The following is an 18,057-nucleotide window of genomic DNA, read 5'->3' as shown; positions in this document are numbered from 1 at the left end:
GTTGCCACTTTTGACAATTTGCATCTCATTAATCTAGTGGCACACATAGTGCTGTAAAAACTCAATTTGGGAATATGCTCCTTGGTGTTGGAATACATAAATTGGAGAAAAATACATCTTTGTCAGCCTGTATTATATATAATAGTAGTTCGCACCAAAACATTAAAAAAATCCCACTGGCTTTACAGCTTGCAACCTAAAAGCTATAACAGTTCTTTACCTGATATGGCTGCTGTGCAGTTAAAATACAAAATGCAAGGATTTAGTATATATTAGCACCTCAGATGGTATGTATCTTTTTAAACCATGCTTATATAAAATGCGAAACAATCTTCATTTGTGACCATGTTCCTTTAGTATCTGAACAAATAAATGGAGAGGAATAGATATTTATTTGCTTGAAGTGCCAATAGTAGTTAGCACCAAAACAAAAATCTAATTGTACTGGTTTTCCAACATTCAGCTAGAGCACAATTAGGTTTGATGTTATTCCCATCTTCAAGCTCTGACTTCTTGCATAAATCAAACACACAGATAGTTGAGAGGCAGAAAACCAGTAAAATTTACCAGTTGCTGTTTAGGTAATTACTAGCAGCAAAACAATCCAATAAATATGTACTTCTCTACATTTCATGTTCTCAAAAACTAAAAGAATTATAGACTTACACTACCGGTCAAACGCTTTAGAAACCCTTTCTCATTTAATGGTTTTGTTTATGTTTATGACTATTTACATTGTACGTAGATTCTCAATGAAGGCATCAAAACAATGAATGAACACATATGCAATTATGCAGCACACACATTTTTTTTAAATAACTTTAAATATGGTGGCCTGTCCTCTTCAGGTTGGAGGGGAGTTCCTGCCTCAAGTGGAGGAGTTTAAGTATCTCGGGGTCTTGTTCACGAGTGAGGGGAAAATGGAGTGGGAGATCGACAGACGGATCGGTGCGGCTGCCGCAGTAATGGGGGCGCTGTGCTGGTCCGTTGTGATGAAGAGAGAGCTGAGCCGAAAAGCGAAGCTCTCAATTTACCGGTCAGTCTACGTTCCTACCCTTACCTATGGCCATGAACTTTGGGTCATGACCGAAAGAACAAGATCCCGGATACAAGCGGCTGAAATGAGCTTCCTCCGTAGGGTGGACGGGCACTCCCTTAGAGATAGGGTGAGGAGCTCGGCCATCCGGGAGGGGCTTGGAGTAGAGCCGCTGTTCCTCCACATCGAGAGGAGCCAGTTGAGGTGGCTCGGGCATCTATACCGGATGCCTCCTGGACGCCTTCCTTGGGAGGTGTTCCAGGCACGTCCCACCGGGAGGAGGCCCAGGGGACGGCCCAGGACACGCTGGAGGGACTATGTCTCTCAAGGAGCTGGAGGAGGTGTCTGGGGAGAGGGACGTCTGGGCGTCTCTGCTGAGTCTGCTGCCCCCGCGACCCGGTCCCGGATAAGCGGAAGACTACGAGTATGAGTACTTTAAATATGTTACGTTTTAAAATCCTTATAGTAGCTGCCCTTTGCTGTAATGACTGAAATATTAATGTTTGGCCGTCTCCCCATGAACCTATGGGAAGTTCTTTCAAGACTCTTTGGAAAACCATTTCAGGTGACCACCTCATGAAGCTCATGGAGAGAATGCTAAAAGAGCAAAGCAGCAATCAAAGCACAGGGGGGCTATTTTGTGAAAATATGAAAATATTTAGAGTTATTTCACACTTTTTGTTTACTACATAATTCCATGTGTGTTCATTCACAGTTTTGTTGTCTCTGATGAGAATCTACAATTTTCACAATAGTCATGAAAATAAAGCGAACCATTAAGTGAGAAAGGCATTCTAAAACTTTTGAGTGGTGGTGTATGTGTGCCATTGGGTTCCTGAGGTTTTAAGTGCTAATAAAATTTACTTTCACATTATATTTTCTCAACAGCTGAAGTTCTGACTTCATAGTGTTGTCTTGTTGTATTTCAGAACGGGAACTCTGAAAATCCAGCTTCCCGAGTACAACTAGAGTGCATCTCTAGAATGTTCTAAACTTGGGTGTGTTATCATTCCCAGATCCGAGTTCTGACCTCCAAAAAAATTGTAACATGGTGTAGTCAAGACTTTTACACTTGGTGAAACAAAACACCCACCCTCCATTTGCATCTCCTTCGACACTTTGTTGACGTCATCCTGTGAACGTCCATCAGTCAGAACAACCAGAACCTTTGGAACACCTCTCCTGGCTCCTGCCTCAGTGGTGAAGATGGATTCCTTCACATGTTTGATGGCTCGACCTGAGCAGGAAACAAAACAACCCAAAAGTAAGAAAACCAAAAACATCCACATACAGCATTCAGGTTTAAATGTTTCAGCAATTACTGCTAGGCCCTGCTTAAAGCACCCTTCAAACTGTTTACCAACCTTTAAAATAAAGTAATATTTTATTGCAGTCGCATAATCTTACACAAGAAACAATAATTCAGCCTTTACTTTGTGGATACAGAATCCACATTTGTTGGCCAGTAAGCCCCAGTGGGAATAAATGTGGCACTGGGGATTTTGTGAAAATTATTTTTTACTTTAAAGGAGATTTGTTTCCCCACTCTAGTAAATGTAATCAAATTATAAATTAGATTTTTCTAAAAGGTTCAGTGTGAGATTATTCTGCTGCAATAAAAGATCTTTCTTTAAAGTGTTTTACACATCTTTATAAGGAGGGCAACTAAGTGTGGAGGGTGCTGCAATTGATTTGTTGTTTTAGTTCTGTTTGTGGATTTTGGTTCCTCCAGGCGAGCTTAATCCCAAGATCTTAAATAGAAAAAAAAAAAAAAAGATTCTTTGTAGTCATTTTTCAGTTCACCTTGACAACACTTACCTCTATGGTCTCATCAGCCATTTCTTGCAAATCTCTGATTCACAGCTCTGTGTGAAATATACTGTATAACCTGGACATTAACGACTGTTTCCTCAATCTGTTAAGTATGTTCCTGTTCTAGTACTTTGCTGACACTCCATCCATCAGAACCAGCCCCTCATGTAATTACATCTTTTAAATGAAACCCATATTAAAGGTCCATTCTTGAATGTATCGATGGAGTTTGCTTCCTTTGATTAATTCTTCCTACTGCTTTGATTTCCTTAAAGCCTCTTCAAACAGCAGTCTTTTTCTGACATTGTTTTTAGAACCTATTTACTGTAAAGTGTCTGAAAAAAACTAAAACTTAGCAAAATGCAAGCCAACAAACTACTTTATAATTGTATAATCTGTTATCTCAAAAACATTATTATAGAAGGTAAAAAACATAACAACCTTTGTTGAAGAAATAAAAAGCAGCAGCACAGGAAGCTTGCAAAGTTGCCAGTTCGATAAAAAACCAACTTCCATTCAATTCAAAAATACTTTATTAATCCCAAAGGGAAATTAAATGTTGTTGTAGCTCATATTATGAAGGTTTCTTCAAAGAGCCGTTGTAGATGCTGATGGCTGTGGGCAGGAAGGATCTCCTGTAGCGTTCCGTCTTACAGCAGATCTGAAGAAGCCTCTGACTGAAGACACTCTGTTGTTGTAGGACAGTCTCATGAAGAGGATACTCAGGATTCTCCATAATGTTCTTCATTTTATGAAGAATCTGTCTTTCCACAATGATCTCCAGAGGTTCCAGAGGAGTCCCCAGAACAGAACCAGCCTTTTTTATCAGCTTGTTGAGCTCTTTTAAGTCCCTGGCTCTGATGCTGCTTCCCCAGCAGATGATGGTAGAAGAGATCACACTCTCCACAACAGACTTATAGAAGATATGCAGCATCTTGCTGCAAACACCAAAGGACCTAAGCTTCCTCAAGAAGTACAGTCTGCTCTGTCCCTTCTTGTAGATGGCTTCACAGTTGCATCTCCACTCTAGTCTGTTGTCCAGGTGAACACCGAGGTATTTATACTCCTCCACCACCTCCACTTCTTCTCCCATGATAGAAATAGTTTTTGACCTATTCCTGTTTCTCTTAAAATCTACAATCATCTCCTTTGGTTTAGTCACGTTCAAAATGAGATGATTGTTTCCACACCATGCCACAAAGCGGTCCACCACCTTCCTGTACTCAGCTTCTTGTCCATCTCTGATCCACCCCACGACTGCAGAATCATCCAAGTATTTCTGCAGATGACAGGAGTCTGTCTTGTATTGGAAGTCTGAGGTGTACAGAGTGAAAAGGAATGGTGAGAGTACAGTCCCCTGTGGTGCTCCTGTGCTGCTGACTACCTGGTTAGACTCACAACCCTTCAGTCTCACAAACGGTGGTTTGTTGAAGCAGGTGTATGATGGCATCTTCAACTCCAAATCCACAACAATAAGCAAACTGAAGGGGGTCCTGATAGTTTACTGTTTGCTTACTCAGGTGGGTCAACAGGAGTCTCTCTCTAGGACCTTCATGATGTGAGATGTCAGGGCAACAGGTCTATAGTCATTGAGGACTGATGGGTGAGTTTTATTTGGTACCAGAACAAGACAGGAGGTCTTCCACAACACCGGAAAATTCTTCTGGGCCAGGCTAAGGTTGAAGAGGTGCTGCAGAATCCCACAGAGCTGCTCTGCACAAGCTTTCAGGACTCTAGGGCTGACATGATCTGGACCTGCAGCCTTATTCCTATTCAGTCTCTCCAGTTGCATCTTCACCTGACTTCTTGAGACACACAGGTGGAAGGGGAAAGCAAAGGAAGTATCACCATCTTCTGATATGGTTGAAGGCAAACATGTAGAAGCAGAAGGGTCTAGGGCTGAGGTGGAAGATAAAAAATGTGAGGTGTTACTGGACAGCTGTGGGTCCTGTGGGTCAAAGGAAGGTGGAATGTCTGTTTGGCTGTGAGCTGGAGAGGAGGATGCTGAGCTTGTTTCTGAACTGAACCTATTGAAGAATGTGTTCAGTTCATTGGTTCTGTCCAGACCTCCATTGGTCTGATCATCCTTCTGCTTGAAGCCTGTGATCTTCTTCATCCTTGTCCACACATCTCTGATATTGTTTTGCTGGAGCTTGCTCTCCAGCTTCCTCTTGTACACCTCCTTGCTGTCTCTTATCTTGACTTTAAGTTGCTCTTTTGTTCTTGTTAAGCAGGTCCTTCAGGTCACTGGTGATCCAGGGTTTGTTATTGGGGAAGCATCTCACGGTTCTGGTGGAAATGGTGTTATCCACACAGAGGTTTATATAGTCGGTTACACACTCAGTCATGGCATAGATGTCCTCTCCATGTGGCTGGCACAGTGTGTCCCAGTCTGTAGCCTCAAAGCAACCTTGCAGAGTTTCTTCAGCTTCCTGTGACCATTTTTTCACAGTCCTCTTTATTACAGGTTGCCTCTGAACAAGGGGCTTATAGCTTTTATAACTTAAACGTTTTTGATAATTTCACAAGATTGACTTTTACTTCTGTCTGTAAACTGACAACCTAAACACTGAGAAATGAGCCAAACAGAAACATGTCATGTAGGTTTTAGCAATATGTCAGAAAGTTATAGAAGGCTTGAACACTTTGTGGTCTGATCGCCTGTTAATGAGCCTAATCGTTCAATATGAAATGTCTAGATGGCTTTAAAAGGTTTCCAGACCCACCCCTGACAAAGACCATGTCTGTGAGTACCACTCAGAGAATTTATTAAATCTTTACCTGCACAAAGAATGGCTTTGGACTCACAACAGCACATCAATTGGTATGGTGCTAGCTTTTTAAGTAGATGTCTTGATGGCTCTGTTTTCTCCCTAAGAAGTGAAATAAACTAAAAGTAATATATATTGCAAATCAGTAAGAAAGCAGTTTTATCTTCACAAACAGGTATTGTTTTTATTTTAATGCCAAATAATTTGGTCCAATGTCATTTGCATCAGCTGCTCATCTGGTATCATTGTTAATCCTCACGCAAAGGACAGAAATATATGTGAGCTATAGAGATTAGTTGATAATAAGCTCTAAATGTTACATAAATTTAACAAACAACCATAAATCTATCAGTGGTAAATAACTTTTTTATGGCTGCGTCACCAAGCAAATCTTTAAGACCATATCATAACTTTCTCTTTTTACTTTTTTATGAAGCTGTCTGTGATGACAAATGACAAAGCTATCAGCCTGTAAAATCTTGTGATGTCAGACATCTGCGAGCTGTACATCTGGTTGTACACACTGATCGTGACGGGCATGTCTAGAAATACAGCAGCTAGCGAGGCATGAAGAGACACACATGACAACACAGAGAGAAGGGGGGCTATCAGATGGAGCTGGGGGCTGATGGATGGAGGTTGATAGAGAGGGTATATGTGGAAAAGACTAGAACATAAAAAAGGGGATGATGAAAAATCTAAATGATCATAACTAAAGGTAAATGCAATCCTGTTACTAAACTGTTTTTAAAAACAAAAAGTTTTGGTGTTGCTCAGCTTTTCCCCTACTGCCTAAGAAGGGAGATATCATTACAAAACAAATTAAAATCCAAATAATGTACTTTATTTGATCAAACATGCAAAAGTTTGTTGAAAACTGAGTAGGAACTTTAAAGTCATATACTCTGTTTGATCTTCATGTAGCCATTTTAAAGACCTAACAATAGCTGTGCTAATATTTCAACAACCAAGTATAGTTGAAAATACATCTACATAAAAAAACTGTTGTGTTGATCCTGCTCCAGTAGAAGTTAGGCAGTTTTTAACCAAGCAGTGAGTCAAAAACTGTGACCCAGTTTGTTGGTTTAAAGAGGAGAAAATGTTTGTTAAAGATTGTGAAATATTGGTATATAATAATGTTAATGTTAGTGGTCTGTGTTTAGTTGAGACTTTAGTTCACACTAGATATTGAGTCTGTTCTCTTAATATTAACTTTTTACATGCTAAGCAGATAGCACAAGCTGGTGTTAGTTGGGGCCAATGTTTACAATTTGACCAGGGAACTGTCATGAAGTGAATATTTCATCAATATTTTATAGAGGGCACTATGAGGACATTTCATATGAAAATATGAAATATCAAGATACGAAAATTTTGTATCAGGATTATTATTTGCAAATATCCCACAGTTATCGCTATCATTATTACTGCTTTAGTCAAATGTGAAAAGAATATGCAAAAAATGTTACTAACAAACATTTCAGTAAATGTTGCACTTTCCTGCATTACTGCTGCAGCTGAAGCTGGCTGTCTGCATAAACAACAGCAAAACATGAACATCAAGTATATCTTAATTAATATATAATAAGAATAAATAATAAATTATATGCAAACCCATTATATATTTATATATATAAATACACTTTAACCTAAATCAATAGAAGGACAACCAAAACATGAAATAATTTATGATGAGATTTATATAAATACAGACACACACACTCAATGTCCTTGTATTGCACTTAGATATTTGATCCCAAGTAGGGAAAAAGCCCCACTGCCTGTATACTGTAGAGCTAAGCAGTATGAAGGATGAAGGATGATTACTCAGGGTGTGAGTATGTTAAAGCACACACTCATATATATCCCAAATGCAGGGGCAGAGAGAATAACATCACCAAACAGCCATTCAAGCAAGGCTCACTAATACTCTGATGAATACATTCATTATGAGGAGCCAGATCCTGAAATATCATCTCTAATAGACTAAGCCCTCAGTGCTCTTCTAGTGTATTAGTATCACAACTAATGGTGTTTTTAAAGAGGCAGCTTCTTTTACATGTGATGTGTGGAATGGTTATAGAGAGTGATTTTGTATATGATGCATCTTAAAAGCAAAGGGAAAGAGGACATATTTTACCTTGATAATCTATGCAAATCCATTAAGCAAGAAACTCAATTTCTGTTGCTACAGTTGCAGCTTGGCAGTACAATTTCATTTTGTTTGCTCAAAATAGAAGGTGTGATCTACTAATAGAGGTGTCATCTACTTACATTACTACAGCATGTAGGTTAATTCTGTTTCACATAGTGGAAAGTGATCAATAAACAGACCACATCGTTTAGCTTTGAGAATACAAAACCAAATGAAAAAGCATGATTATTTTCTGATAAATTACAATTTCACTTCAGTAAGATTGAAAGATTAACAATTTCTGTCTATCTCTTGTGCTCATTAATATGACAGTCTTGAAAGTGTTGTGGAAAATGATTTGAAGTAAAAAGCAAAAGGTTTTAAATATAACAATGGCGGTAAGATAAAATGCTGGTTATTTAGAGGTCAGAGAAAAATGCCTTTAGTCAGGAAGGGGTCGCTACAGAAAGATGCCAGCATGGCTCCAAATATATCTTTAAAGAACATGACTCCTGAAACACAGACAGTTGTGAATAATTAACCAATCACAAAATCAAAGAGTTATCCTGGTTCAACATTTGAACAGAGTATTTATTTATAAAGGCATAATAAGCACACAAAAAAACAAATAAATAAATAAATAATACAGATGACATTTGTCTTAGGTACAGTGCCTCACAAATGTATTAACACCCCTTGAACTATTTCACATTTTGTCAAATAACCAAAAGCTTCAACTGAGGTTTTGTGTGATAATTATGAACTGGGAGGAAAATTGTTCCTGGTTTTTCAGATTTGTTAACAAATGAATGTCAGAGCTACCACACCCTGTTGGGAGCCTCAGAGCTCCCCTGAATCCTTTTTCGCCAGAAGCGTCACCACTGTTTCCAACGCTATCTCTTAAAGGAATGACTCTCAAACTGTTCTATACTCTCAATACTTTTATTCTAAATAAGGCAGAGGAATGGTTACAGAGTTCAGCGCTGATGGCTCCTGTCCTTAACTCGCTCAGTGATTGAAGTGACCAAACAGCCCTGAAAGAAGGTCCGCATGGTTTTTATGTCTGGTACTCCCTCCATGGGATGTACACTCCCTCAGTGTTTATCAGTAGACTATGTGTCACCATTCTGGTGTCTATCTGATAGAGTGTGTAATAGCAGGTATCCAACCCAGAATCTAAGTGTGGCTGCAGCATTCTAACCAACCCGGTTACAGAGCGTTTCATAATCAAACCCAATGTACTAAACTTTATGTCAAACTATAGGTCATTTGTCCTTATGACGTGCGTCAATGAGGATTCTATCCTATCCTAACAAAAGCAAAAACATTAGCATTTATACCTTATCATTATGGTCTGTGTGTAAAAGCTCATCTATAAGTGATAGTAAGCACGGTTATTCCTAACATGAAACATGAAAATTGTACATGTATTCAGCTCCTTTATTCTGATACACCTGCATAAAATCCAGTATGACTAATTGACTTCAAAAGTGCCCTAGTTAGTAGACAGAGTCCATCTGTGTGCAGTTTAATCTCAATAAAAATCCAGCTGTTCTGTGAAGGCATCAGAGGTTTGTTGAAGAACATTACAGAACAAACACGAAGACCAAGGAACACAGCAGACATGTCAGGGAAAAATAAAGCAGGGTTATGTTATAATACAATATCACAAGCTTTAAACATTTCAAAGAGCTCTATAAAATCCATCAATAAAAAATGAAAAGATTATGGCACAACTACAAACGTACCAAACTATAATCTACTGAATCAGAGAATCAGAGAAGCAGTCAACAGGCCCATATACACTTTGGAGGAGTTGCAGAAAGCCACAGCTCAGGGACAATCTGTTTACAAGTCAACTATTAGTCCAGAAGAAAAAAGTCAAGAACAAAGCCATTGCTGAAAGGAAGCCATAAGAGGTGGAGGCATCATAGTGCAGTGCTTTGTTCACCAGGGACAGGACAGCTGATTAGAGTTACTGGGAAGGTGGATAGAGCTAAAACAGGGCAATCCTAAATACAAACCAGTTAGATGCTGCAAAAGACTTGAGACTGGGAGTCCTTCCAGCAGGACAACAACTCCAAACATACAGCTACATTTATGGTACACTCATGTGTTAGAAGGGCCTTGTCAAAATCCAGACCTAATCGAGTAGAATCTATGGGAAGACTTGAAAATTGATGTTAAGAGATGCTGTCTGTTCAATCTGACTGAGTTTTGGAAAATATACAAAGACAATAGGCAAAAATATCTCTATAAAGGTCTCTATATGTGCAAAGCTGATAGAGAAAAACCCCAAAATATTCACAGGCTTGTCATATAAATTTGTATTAGAATACATTGAGGATTCTGATTGTATTGCGACAAAATGTGAAGAAAGTTAAAGGGGTATGAATCCATTGCAAGTCAGTGTAGGCCCCTATTAGGCATAAAAAAAAACAGTTTATGGATTTTAGGATAGAATTTGCTTTTGGCACTGTCATAATGGATGGCATCTTTGCAGTACGTTGAATCCCTGCATCTTCTCAAAGTTAATCTGAAGAAAATTAAAATGTTTGTGTGCGTGTTTAAAACAGTGCAGCTTTATGATGTGTTGACAGGGAAACTTCAAGAATAATAAAAAAGGCTTTGCTGTATAAAAAGGCACCTCTGCTTCTCTTCATTGTAAGCTGAAGGTTAAAGATTTGTTTTAATATTTTTCAGTTTTTGGCTTAGAGACAAAGAGAAAGAAGGAGACAAACATGTTTTGTGTCTCTGAGCATTAGCTGATCCTCAAGAGAGCTTCCTGCTTTTTTAGCCCTCTGTGTGCTGAAGATTAAATATTATGGATAATTTTCTGCTTTACCATAAACCACATAAACTTGGGTTGGAGACTGTCCTGTCAGCTAAAATACTCGTTCCATTTCCTTCTGTTAAGCTGTAAACAAATAGAGAAGATATTTGCAGAGACCTGAGAACAAAATGATCAGGATTAAGAATTGAAACCAAGAGACAAACTTGCCCACATAAGCAGGTGGGTCAGATGCAAATGTTGCAGAGGCATTGAACATGTACCATATGTATTTATTGTATTTTCAAGGACGGAATTACTTTGCACAGATGTTGAGCACAGACTTCAGATTTCAGCTGAATAATAGTGCTCTCAACAACCAGGATTACCAATAAAATCAGAAACCCGGTGAATTATTGACAATCATCTCCTGTGTCCTGGTACAGAGGAAACATCCGTCTCAATTTTACAGGACTGCTTATCATGCATCCAAACCGCAAATTAAATATATTTTCTCCCAGCAGTAAGTTGTAGACTGAAGCCATTTAGTTGGATAGATTTTACTGGCTTTTTGAAAGCAGTGTGATAAAAAAAATATCATTATAACAGCTCATCTTGCAAATGATAACAACGGCCCAAGGTGCCAGAATGCAATAAATAGATAAGAAGACATCACAATAACAATGTCATTCCTAATGTCTGGAAAACTGTTTACGTTTTACTTATGTTAAAAAGTGGTGACCATTCAGTTCTGAATAATTACAGGCCAATCTCAGAACCTTCAATTTTAGCCAAATTTTAAAACAACTGGTAAATGATCAAATGAATAATTATTTGTATTTAAATAATATACTTTCAAATGATCAGTTTGGTTTTAGAAAGAAGTGCAGGACAATCACTGCTGCCACTAAAACCATCATTGACATTATAGAAGCCCTAGATGCCAAAACCTACTGTGCTGCCATTTTCCTTTACATTTCTAAGGCCTTTGACACTGTTGACCTTACCATTTGGTGCCAGGAGCTATGTGACATCAGCTTGTCTGACTATGCTCTGGGTTGGTTTAATAATTATTTGTCAAACTGATAGCAGTGTGTTCGTATCATTGGACTCTTATCAGGTCTTAAATATTATTAATGGTGTACCTCAAGGGTCAGTGTTGGGACCTACACTGTTGTTTCAACAACAGTAGGTCAACACACACAGGCTGTCCTCTATGCTAATTATATCACTGTTTCCTGTTGTGCTCACACTGTTGTTCTTTCTTTTGGGCATCTGCAGTCTGCATCTGTCATCAAATGGCAGCTAGAACAGTCCAGACTGCTATTGAATCTAATTAAAACCAAGGTGATGATGTTTTCCAGCAAAAAGAGAGTGCCTGTCACAAAGTGACAATTTATATATGAATTCCTCACACAGTTCTCTTCATTTATTAGATTTAGATTATCATGGAGCTTTAAGATTCATAACTGGATGCAGATATCTCATCCATCATTGCACTTTGTATTCTTTAGTTAATTGGTCATCACTGTCTCAGCGCACAGTTTGTTACTGGTACATTTTTATCAACAAGTCCATTCTTGGTTTATTGCCTCTGTATTTGTCCTCTTAAATGTCACCTAAACACACCAGTTACAGTCTATGATCCCAGGATGTCATCACTGTCTGTGCTCCCGCTGTCTGTACAGAGTCAAGAAAAACAGCTTTATCTTACTCTGCATCTTCAACCTGGATTCATCGTTAACAGAACCTGAAACTCTCGGATCAAATTCCTCTTGGTGATTTTATAAGTGGTTTAAAAAAATTCTTGCAACAATTTCAGAAAGTTCTTGCTCTTGTTCTTTATCTATTTTTATTTTATTTTTTTTTTAAATTATTTAGTATTTTAAACATTGTGACAATGTATTTTAGTAAGTCATGAGTTTCTGCATAAGTCTAACAGGTCTCTTTTGTGAAAGAGAACCCATATCTCAATGAGACTACCTGTATATAAAGCTTTATTAATGATACTAAGTAATTAAATATAGTCACATGTGTAATCATTAAAATAAAATTAAGATAAATACATAAAACACAATTTAAAATAATTTTAATGTGTCAAGACATTTAAAGCACAAAATATGTGGCATAAAATATAAATTTATATTAGTATTTAATTAGTTACTTCATATTTTTTATGCTAATGTATATCATAAAAGAATAAATAAACTGTGATTATGGGTCCTCAAACAGACTCTAACTTCTACTTGGTTAACATGCACAGCAACACAATGGCAATCACCTTGTCAATAGCAACGTTAGCGCCACCCATTTACTATGTCGGATAAGGCTGACAAAAAAAATAAATTCACATTATGCTGCAAAGGAAGAGTATGAAAATATTTAATTAAATACTTAAATATTTATATATAACTCTGACATAATAACTACATATTTTATTATTTTTTTACATTTATTAAAATATTGAACAAATTACATGATATTTACATTTTGGCCCTTCTTAAGTGCAATATCTTATCTTTACTGATTATGTTTTCAATACTATTAAAATGATCGCATACTTGAAGATGTATTTGATGACCAACTGTTTGGAGTTAAGGCATTTTTTTTTAACCTGTCAACATATTTCATTTAAAGCACCTTCAAAAGCTGATATGAGTTTGGATGTGTGTGTCAGCATGCAGGATGAAAACAGAATAAAGAGCTGCATGAAAAAAACAAAAAACACTTTTCCAAAACCAACATGGAGAACTCAGGTTTGGAAATGATGCTTATATTATCTTAGAAAGAGATTCCATTCTGACTCCAGATAAAGTAAAACAGTAGCTGTTAGGAGTGTGTCACAGTATCTCTCTCCAGAAATGTAAATGGATCTGTCCCACTGGTCCAGGAATTATAAAAAGAGTCATTTGGAGAAGCAAAGTTAGTTTTGAAAGACATTGTGGGAACATTGAGCTCTCAGCTTCTGTTTCAAATATCAATATTAAGAACTATCTGAGGACTCCAAGTTTTTTAAACCTTTTTTACGAGGGGAAACTACTGTTTGCAAGAATGTTATAGGACTGTTTTCAGAAATCTCAGGTAAATTTAGACTGAGGTAAGAAAGGACAATCTGCACGTTTACCTTCGTTTGAAAGTGAAACTTTCACCACAGTAGTCATGGTGACATCTTTTTCTAACCTGTCTTGGTGTTCCCGCCCTTGTATCTGATCTTCTGAATAGCTCCCAGCAGAGCTTCCTTGTTACTGTGAGAACTCAGCAGAAACTCCGTCCGTGCATCATCGCTGAACTGAGCGACGGCCACCTGAAGAGAAACAGAGACGACTCGTAAGGTTTCAGCATCAAATTCCTATCTGTCTGTTCCTATCTTGACTTAAGCTTTCTACAGAGGGATGAATTTAACAGAAAATAACATTTGGTCCTATAAATTCACAGTAAGGCCACAAACACAATCACATGAAAACATTAGTCTCTTTAGGTTTGATTCTGTCAATCATTTTCTACCGCTTCTTCCATAGTGGGTCGCAGGGAAGCTGGTGCATATCTCCAGCAGTCTATGGGCGAGAGGTGGGGTACACCCTGGACAGGTCACCAGTCCATCACAGGGCAACACACAAAAAACAATGCACACACTCACACACCTAAGGGCAATTTAGAGAGACCAATTAACCTAACAGGCATGTCTTTGGACTGTGGGAGGAAGCCGGAGTACCTGGTGAGAACCCACGCATGCACAGGGAGAGCATGCAAACTCTATGCAGAAAGACCTCCGGCCAGGAGTTGAACCCAGGACCTTATTGCTGCAAGGCAACAGTGCTACCACTGTGCAGCCCTAGGTTTGATTCAGCCAACTTAAAAAAATAACAACAAAAAAACTGATAAAACGAAGTCAAATTACTTAAATTCGGCTTTATAAAGAAACATACTTGTGGTCTGAGTCTATAGTCTCTGCATTTACTTTAGATAAGACATGGCATTAAATGCTCAATTAATTTTTTTGATAATTCATTTATAGTCAAGTTAGATTTGCTAAGACAAATACATTTTCCACAGTTTTCTTGTCACAACCATAAACCTCCATGGATTTTATTGTGATTTTAGATGATAGACCAACACGAAGCAAAGGGATACACAGTTTTCAAAATTGTATTACACAGAAAAAGCTCTGTTCAATCCATCATCTGAAAATTTAAAGAGTATGGCACAACTGCAAACCTACAAAGACAAGGCTGCCCAGCAAAATGACATGGCCTGGTGAGAAGAGTATTAATCAGAGATTAAGACATTTAAAAGGCCCATGGGATCTCTGGAGGAGCTGCAGAGATTTACAACTCAGATGGAAGGATCTGTCAACAGGAAGTCATTCGTCAAATTACCCTTCATGGTAAAGGAGGAAAAAAATAAAGTAATTGTTAAAAGAAAAAAATGAGAAATCCAGTTTGTAGTTTGTCACACGACCTGTAGGGAGCAAAACACACACTGGGGTTTGTGCTATGATCAGAAGAGAACAAAAAATAACTTTTTACCAACATACAAAATGCTATGTGTAGTGATTAAGTAACAACTCACATCACCCTGAACAGACCATTTACATTGTGAAACATGGTGGTGGCACAATCATGCTATGGGGATGTTTTTCTTGAACAGTGATAAGGATACTGGTGAGAGCTGGATGGGAAGATGGACCAAATATAGGAAAAAAACAAAACAAAACATTTAGAAACTGCAAAAGGTTTGATAGTGGGTTGGAGGTTCACCTTCTGGAAGGACAACGACCCTACACATCCAGCCAGAGCTACAATGCAATGGTTTAGATCAAAGCATATTCATGTGTAAAAATGTCTCAGTCGAAGTCCGGACCTAAATCCAAATTAGAATCCGTGGCAGAACTTGAAAATTGATGTTTATAGATGCTCTACATTCAATATGACTGACATTAAGGTTCATGAAAAGGAAAAGGTAAAGATTTCAGCTTGTAGATGTGCAAACCTGGTAGAGACATACCCCAAAAGACTTTGGTGTAACTGCAATGGTGTAATGGCACAGGGGTTGCTTTACAAAAGCACACTGCATTTAAGATTTTGATTGTGAAAATCAATGAAAATTATGCACCTTTTCTCTTCCATTTCTCAACTATGCACAACTTTGTGTTGGTCTATCACATAAAATCAAAACACAGTGAGGTTTGTGAGACATGACAAAATATGGAAAGGTTTATGAGGTTGTGAATACTTTAAAAAGGGACCTTATGTTCAGACATCTAGTGTTGATCTACAATAAATCTAATTGACTTCTCTTAGACAGATGGATGACTATCATCCCTTCAACACCACTAATGGTGCTGCTGTTGGCTCAGGTCTGATTACATTTACATGCCAACTGCCTCTTTACAGTGAAGCCAACTTTCTCACATTACAGCCAGGGGTTTGCTGTCAGTAACCCACAGCTTGGAGGTTATAGGGAACAGCGAAGGTAACAAACTGCTTAACAGCAGACATTACACAAATGAAACAAAAAGGTTTAGCAAGCACCTACAGGGGTTGGACAATGAAACTGAAACACCTGTCATTTTAGTGTGGGAGGTTTCAAGGCTAAATTGGACCAGCCTGGTAGCCAGTCTTCATTGATTGCACATTGCACCAGTAAGAGCAGAGTGTGAAGGTTCAATTAGCAGGGTAAGAGCACAGTTTTGCTCAAGATATTGAAATGCACACAACATTATGGGTGACGTACCAGAGTTCAAAAGAGGACACATTGTTGGTGCACGTCTTGCTGGTGCATCTGTGACCAAGACAGCAAGTCTTTGTGATGTATCAAGAGCCACGGTATCCGGGGTAATGTCAGCATACCACCAAGAAGGACGAACCACATTCGACAGGATTAACTGTGGACGCAAGAGGAAGCTTTCTGAAAGGGATGTTTGGGTGCTAACCCGGATTGTATCCAAAAAACATAAAACCACAGCTGCCCAAATCACGGCAGAATTAAATGTGCACCTCAACTCTCCTGTTTCCAACAGAACTGTCCGTCGGGAGCTCCACAGGGTCAATATACACGGCCAGGCTGCTATAGCCAAACCTGTGGTCACTCATGCCAATGCCAAACGTCGGTTTCAGTGGTGCAAGGAGCGCAAATCTTGGGCTGTGGACAACGTGAAACATGTATTATTCTCTGATGAGTCCACCTTTACTGTTTTCCCCACATCCAGGAGAGTTACGGTGTGGAGAAGCCCCAAAGAAGCGTACCACCCAGACTGTTGTATGCCCAGAGTGAAGCATGGGGGTGGATCAGTGATGGTTTGGGCTGCCATATCATGGCATTCCCTTGGCGCAATACTTGTGCTAGATTGGCGCGTCACTGCCAAGGACTACTGAACCATTCTTGAGGACCATGTGCATCCAATGGTTCAAACATTGTATCCTGAAGGCGGTACCGTGTATCAGGATGACAATGCACCAATACAGACAGCAAGACTGGTGAAAGATTGGTTTGATGAACATGATAGTGAAGTTGAACATCTCCCATGGCCTGCACAGTCACCAGATCTAAATATTATTGAGCCACTTTGGGGTGTTTTGGAGGAGCGAGTCAGGAAACGTTTTCCTCCACCAGTATCACGTAGTGACCTGGCCACTATCCTGCAAGAAGAATGGCTTAAAATCCCTCTGACCACTGTGCAGGACTTGTATATGTCATTCCCAAGACGAATTGACGCTGTATTGGCCGCAAAAGGAGGCCCTACATCATACTAATAAATTATCGTGGTCTAAATCCAGGTGTTTCAGTTTCATTGTACAACCCCTGTATATAGTGTGACAAATGAAGCAGATGAAGTCTGCTGACACTGGAGGCAGGAAAGAGGCCCGAATAAATCAGTTGACACTGGCAGAAGGGTGGAAACTGCCACAAGTTAGAGCCTAGCATTGCTATTGATGAGCCTAATAGCAGAGAAAATGGTAAGACTGCTGTAGCATTATTCAGAGAAATGTCTATAGTGTCTCCTTCTCTGCTTGAACCACTTGATGTTTATTCCAGTTTTAATTCATGCAGATTTAACTTATTAAAACCACAATTCATGCACAAGAAGTAATGTTTCCTGGCAAAGAACACAGTGGCAGCAAATGAGCAGAGTTAATCGAATGCAGCTCAGCAACTTCTAAGTCCCTCCAGAAAGTAAAGATTGGCTAACTGGGGGAATAAATTTCCTTCTTACTTTGCTAAACTTTTAAATAGATAAAAGGCTGCAGCCAAGTGGGTTTCTCAGGGGAGTGACACGTCAAAATTGAGTTAAAAACAGTTACTATGCTATTGAAATTGAAACCAGAATTAGCACAATCTCAATCTAAAAGCAGAAGAATAAAAAAACAAAAAAGGAATAAAGTGTAATGATCAATTTACAAATGTTCATAATAATTGTGTAATTACCATATGCCATATGAACCCATATAATGGATTTGGTGGAAATCAATGAGGGCTCAATAATCTGCGTGCAAAACATCTAAACAGCTGAAAACTGTCCTAATTCTGCAGGTGT

The 18,057-nt window shown here is 38.6% G+C and overlaps 1 protein-coding gene across 2 annotated transcripts in view; it reads right to left on the bottom strand.

Moving 5' to 3' along the window:
- The window catches only part of LOC124865666 (collagen alpha-1(XIV) chain-like), a 189,246-nt gene that overhangs the window by 72,957 nt on the left and 98,232 nt on the right, over positions 1 to 18,057 (bottom strand). For both annotated transcript variants that reach the window (XM_047360966.1, XM_047360967.1), the window contains exons 27-28: positions 13,704 to 13,827; positions 2,130 to 2,273 (exon numbers count right to left, since the gene is read on the bottom strand). In XM_047360966.1, the coding sequence (XP_047216922.1) occupies positions 2,130 to 2,273; positions 13,704 to 13,827 (268 nt within the window). The remainder of the gene's footprint in view (positions 1 to 2,129; positions 2,274 to 13,703; positions 13,828 to 18,057) is intronic.

Source organism: Girardinichthys multiradiatus, chromosome 3, assembly GCF_021462225.1.
Source record: "Girardinichthys multiradiatus isolate DD_20200921_A chromosome 3, DD_fGirMul_XY1, whole genome shotgun sequence".
Taxonomy (NCBI): domain Eukaryota; kingdom Metazoa; phylum Chordata; class Actinopteri; order Cyprinodontiformes; family Goodeidae; genus Girardinichthys; species Girardinichthys multiradiatus.
Note: the sequence above shows the minus strand (reverse complement) of the source record. Positions and strands in the feature narration are given on the sequence as shown.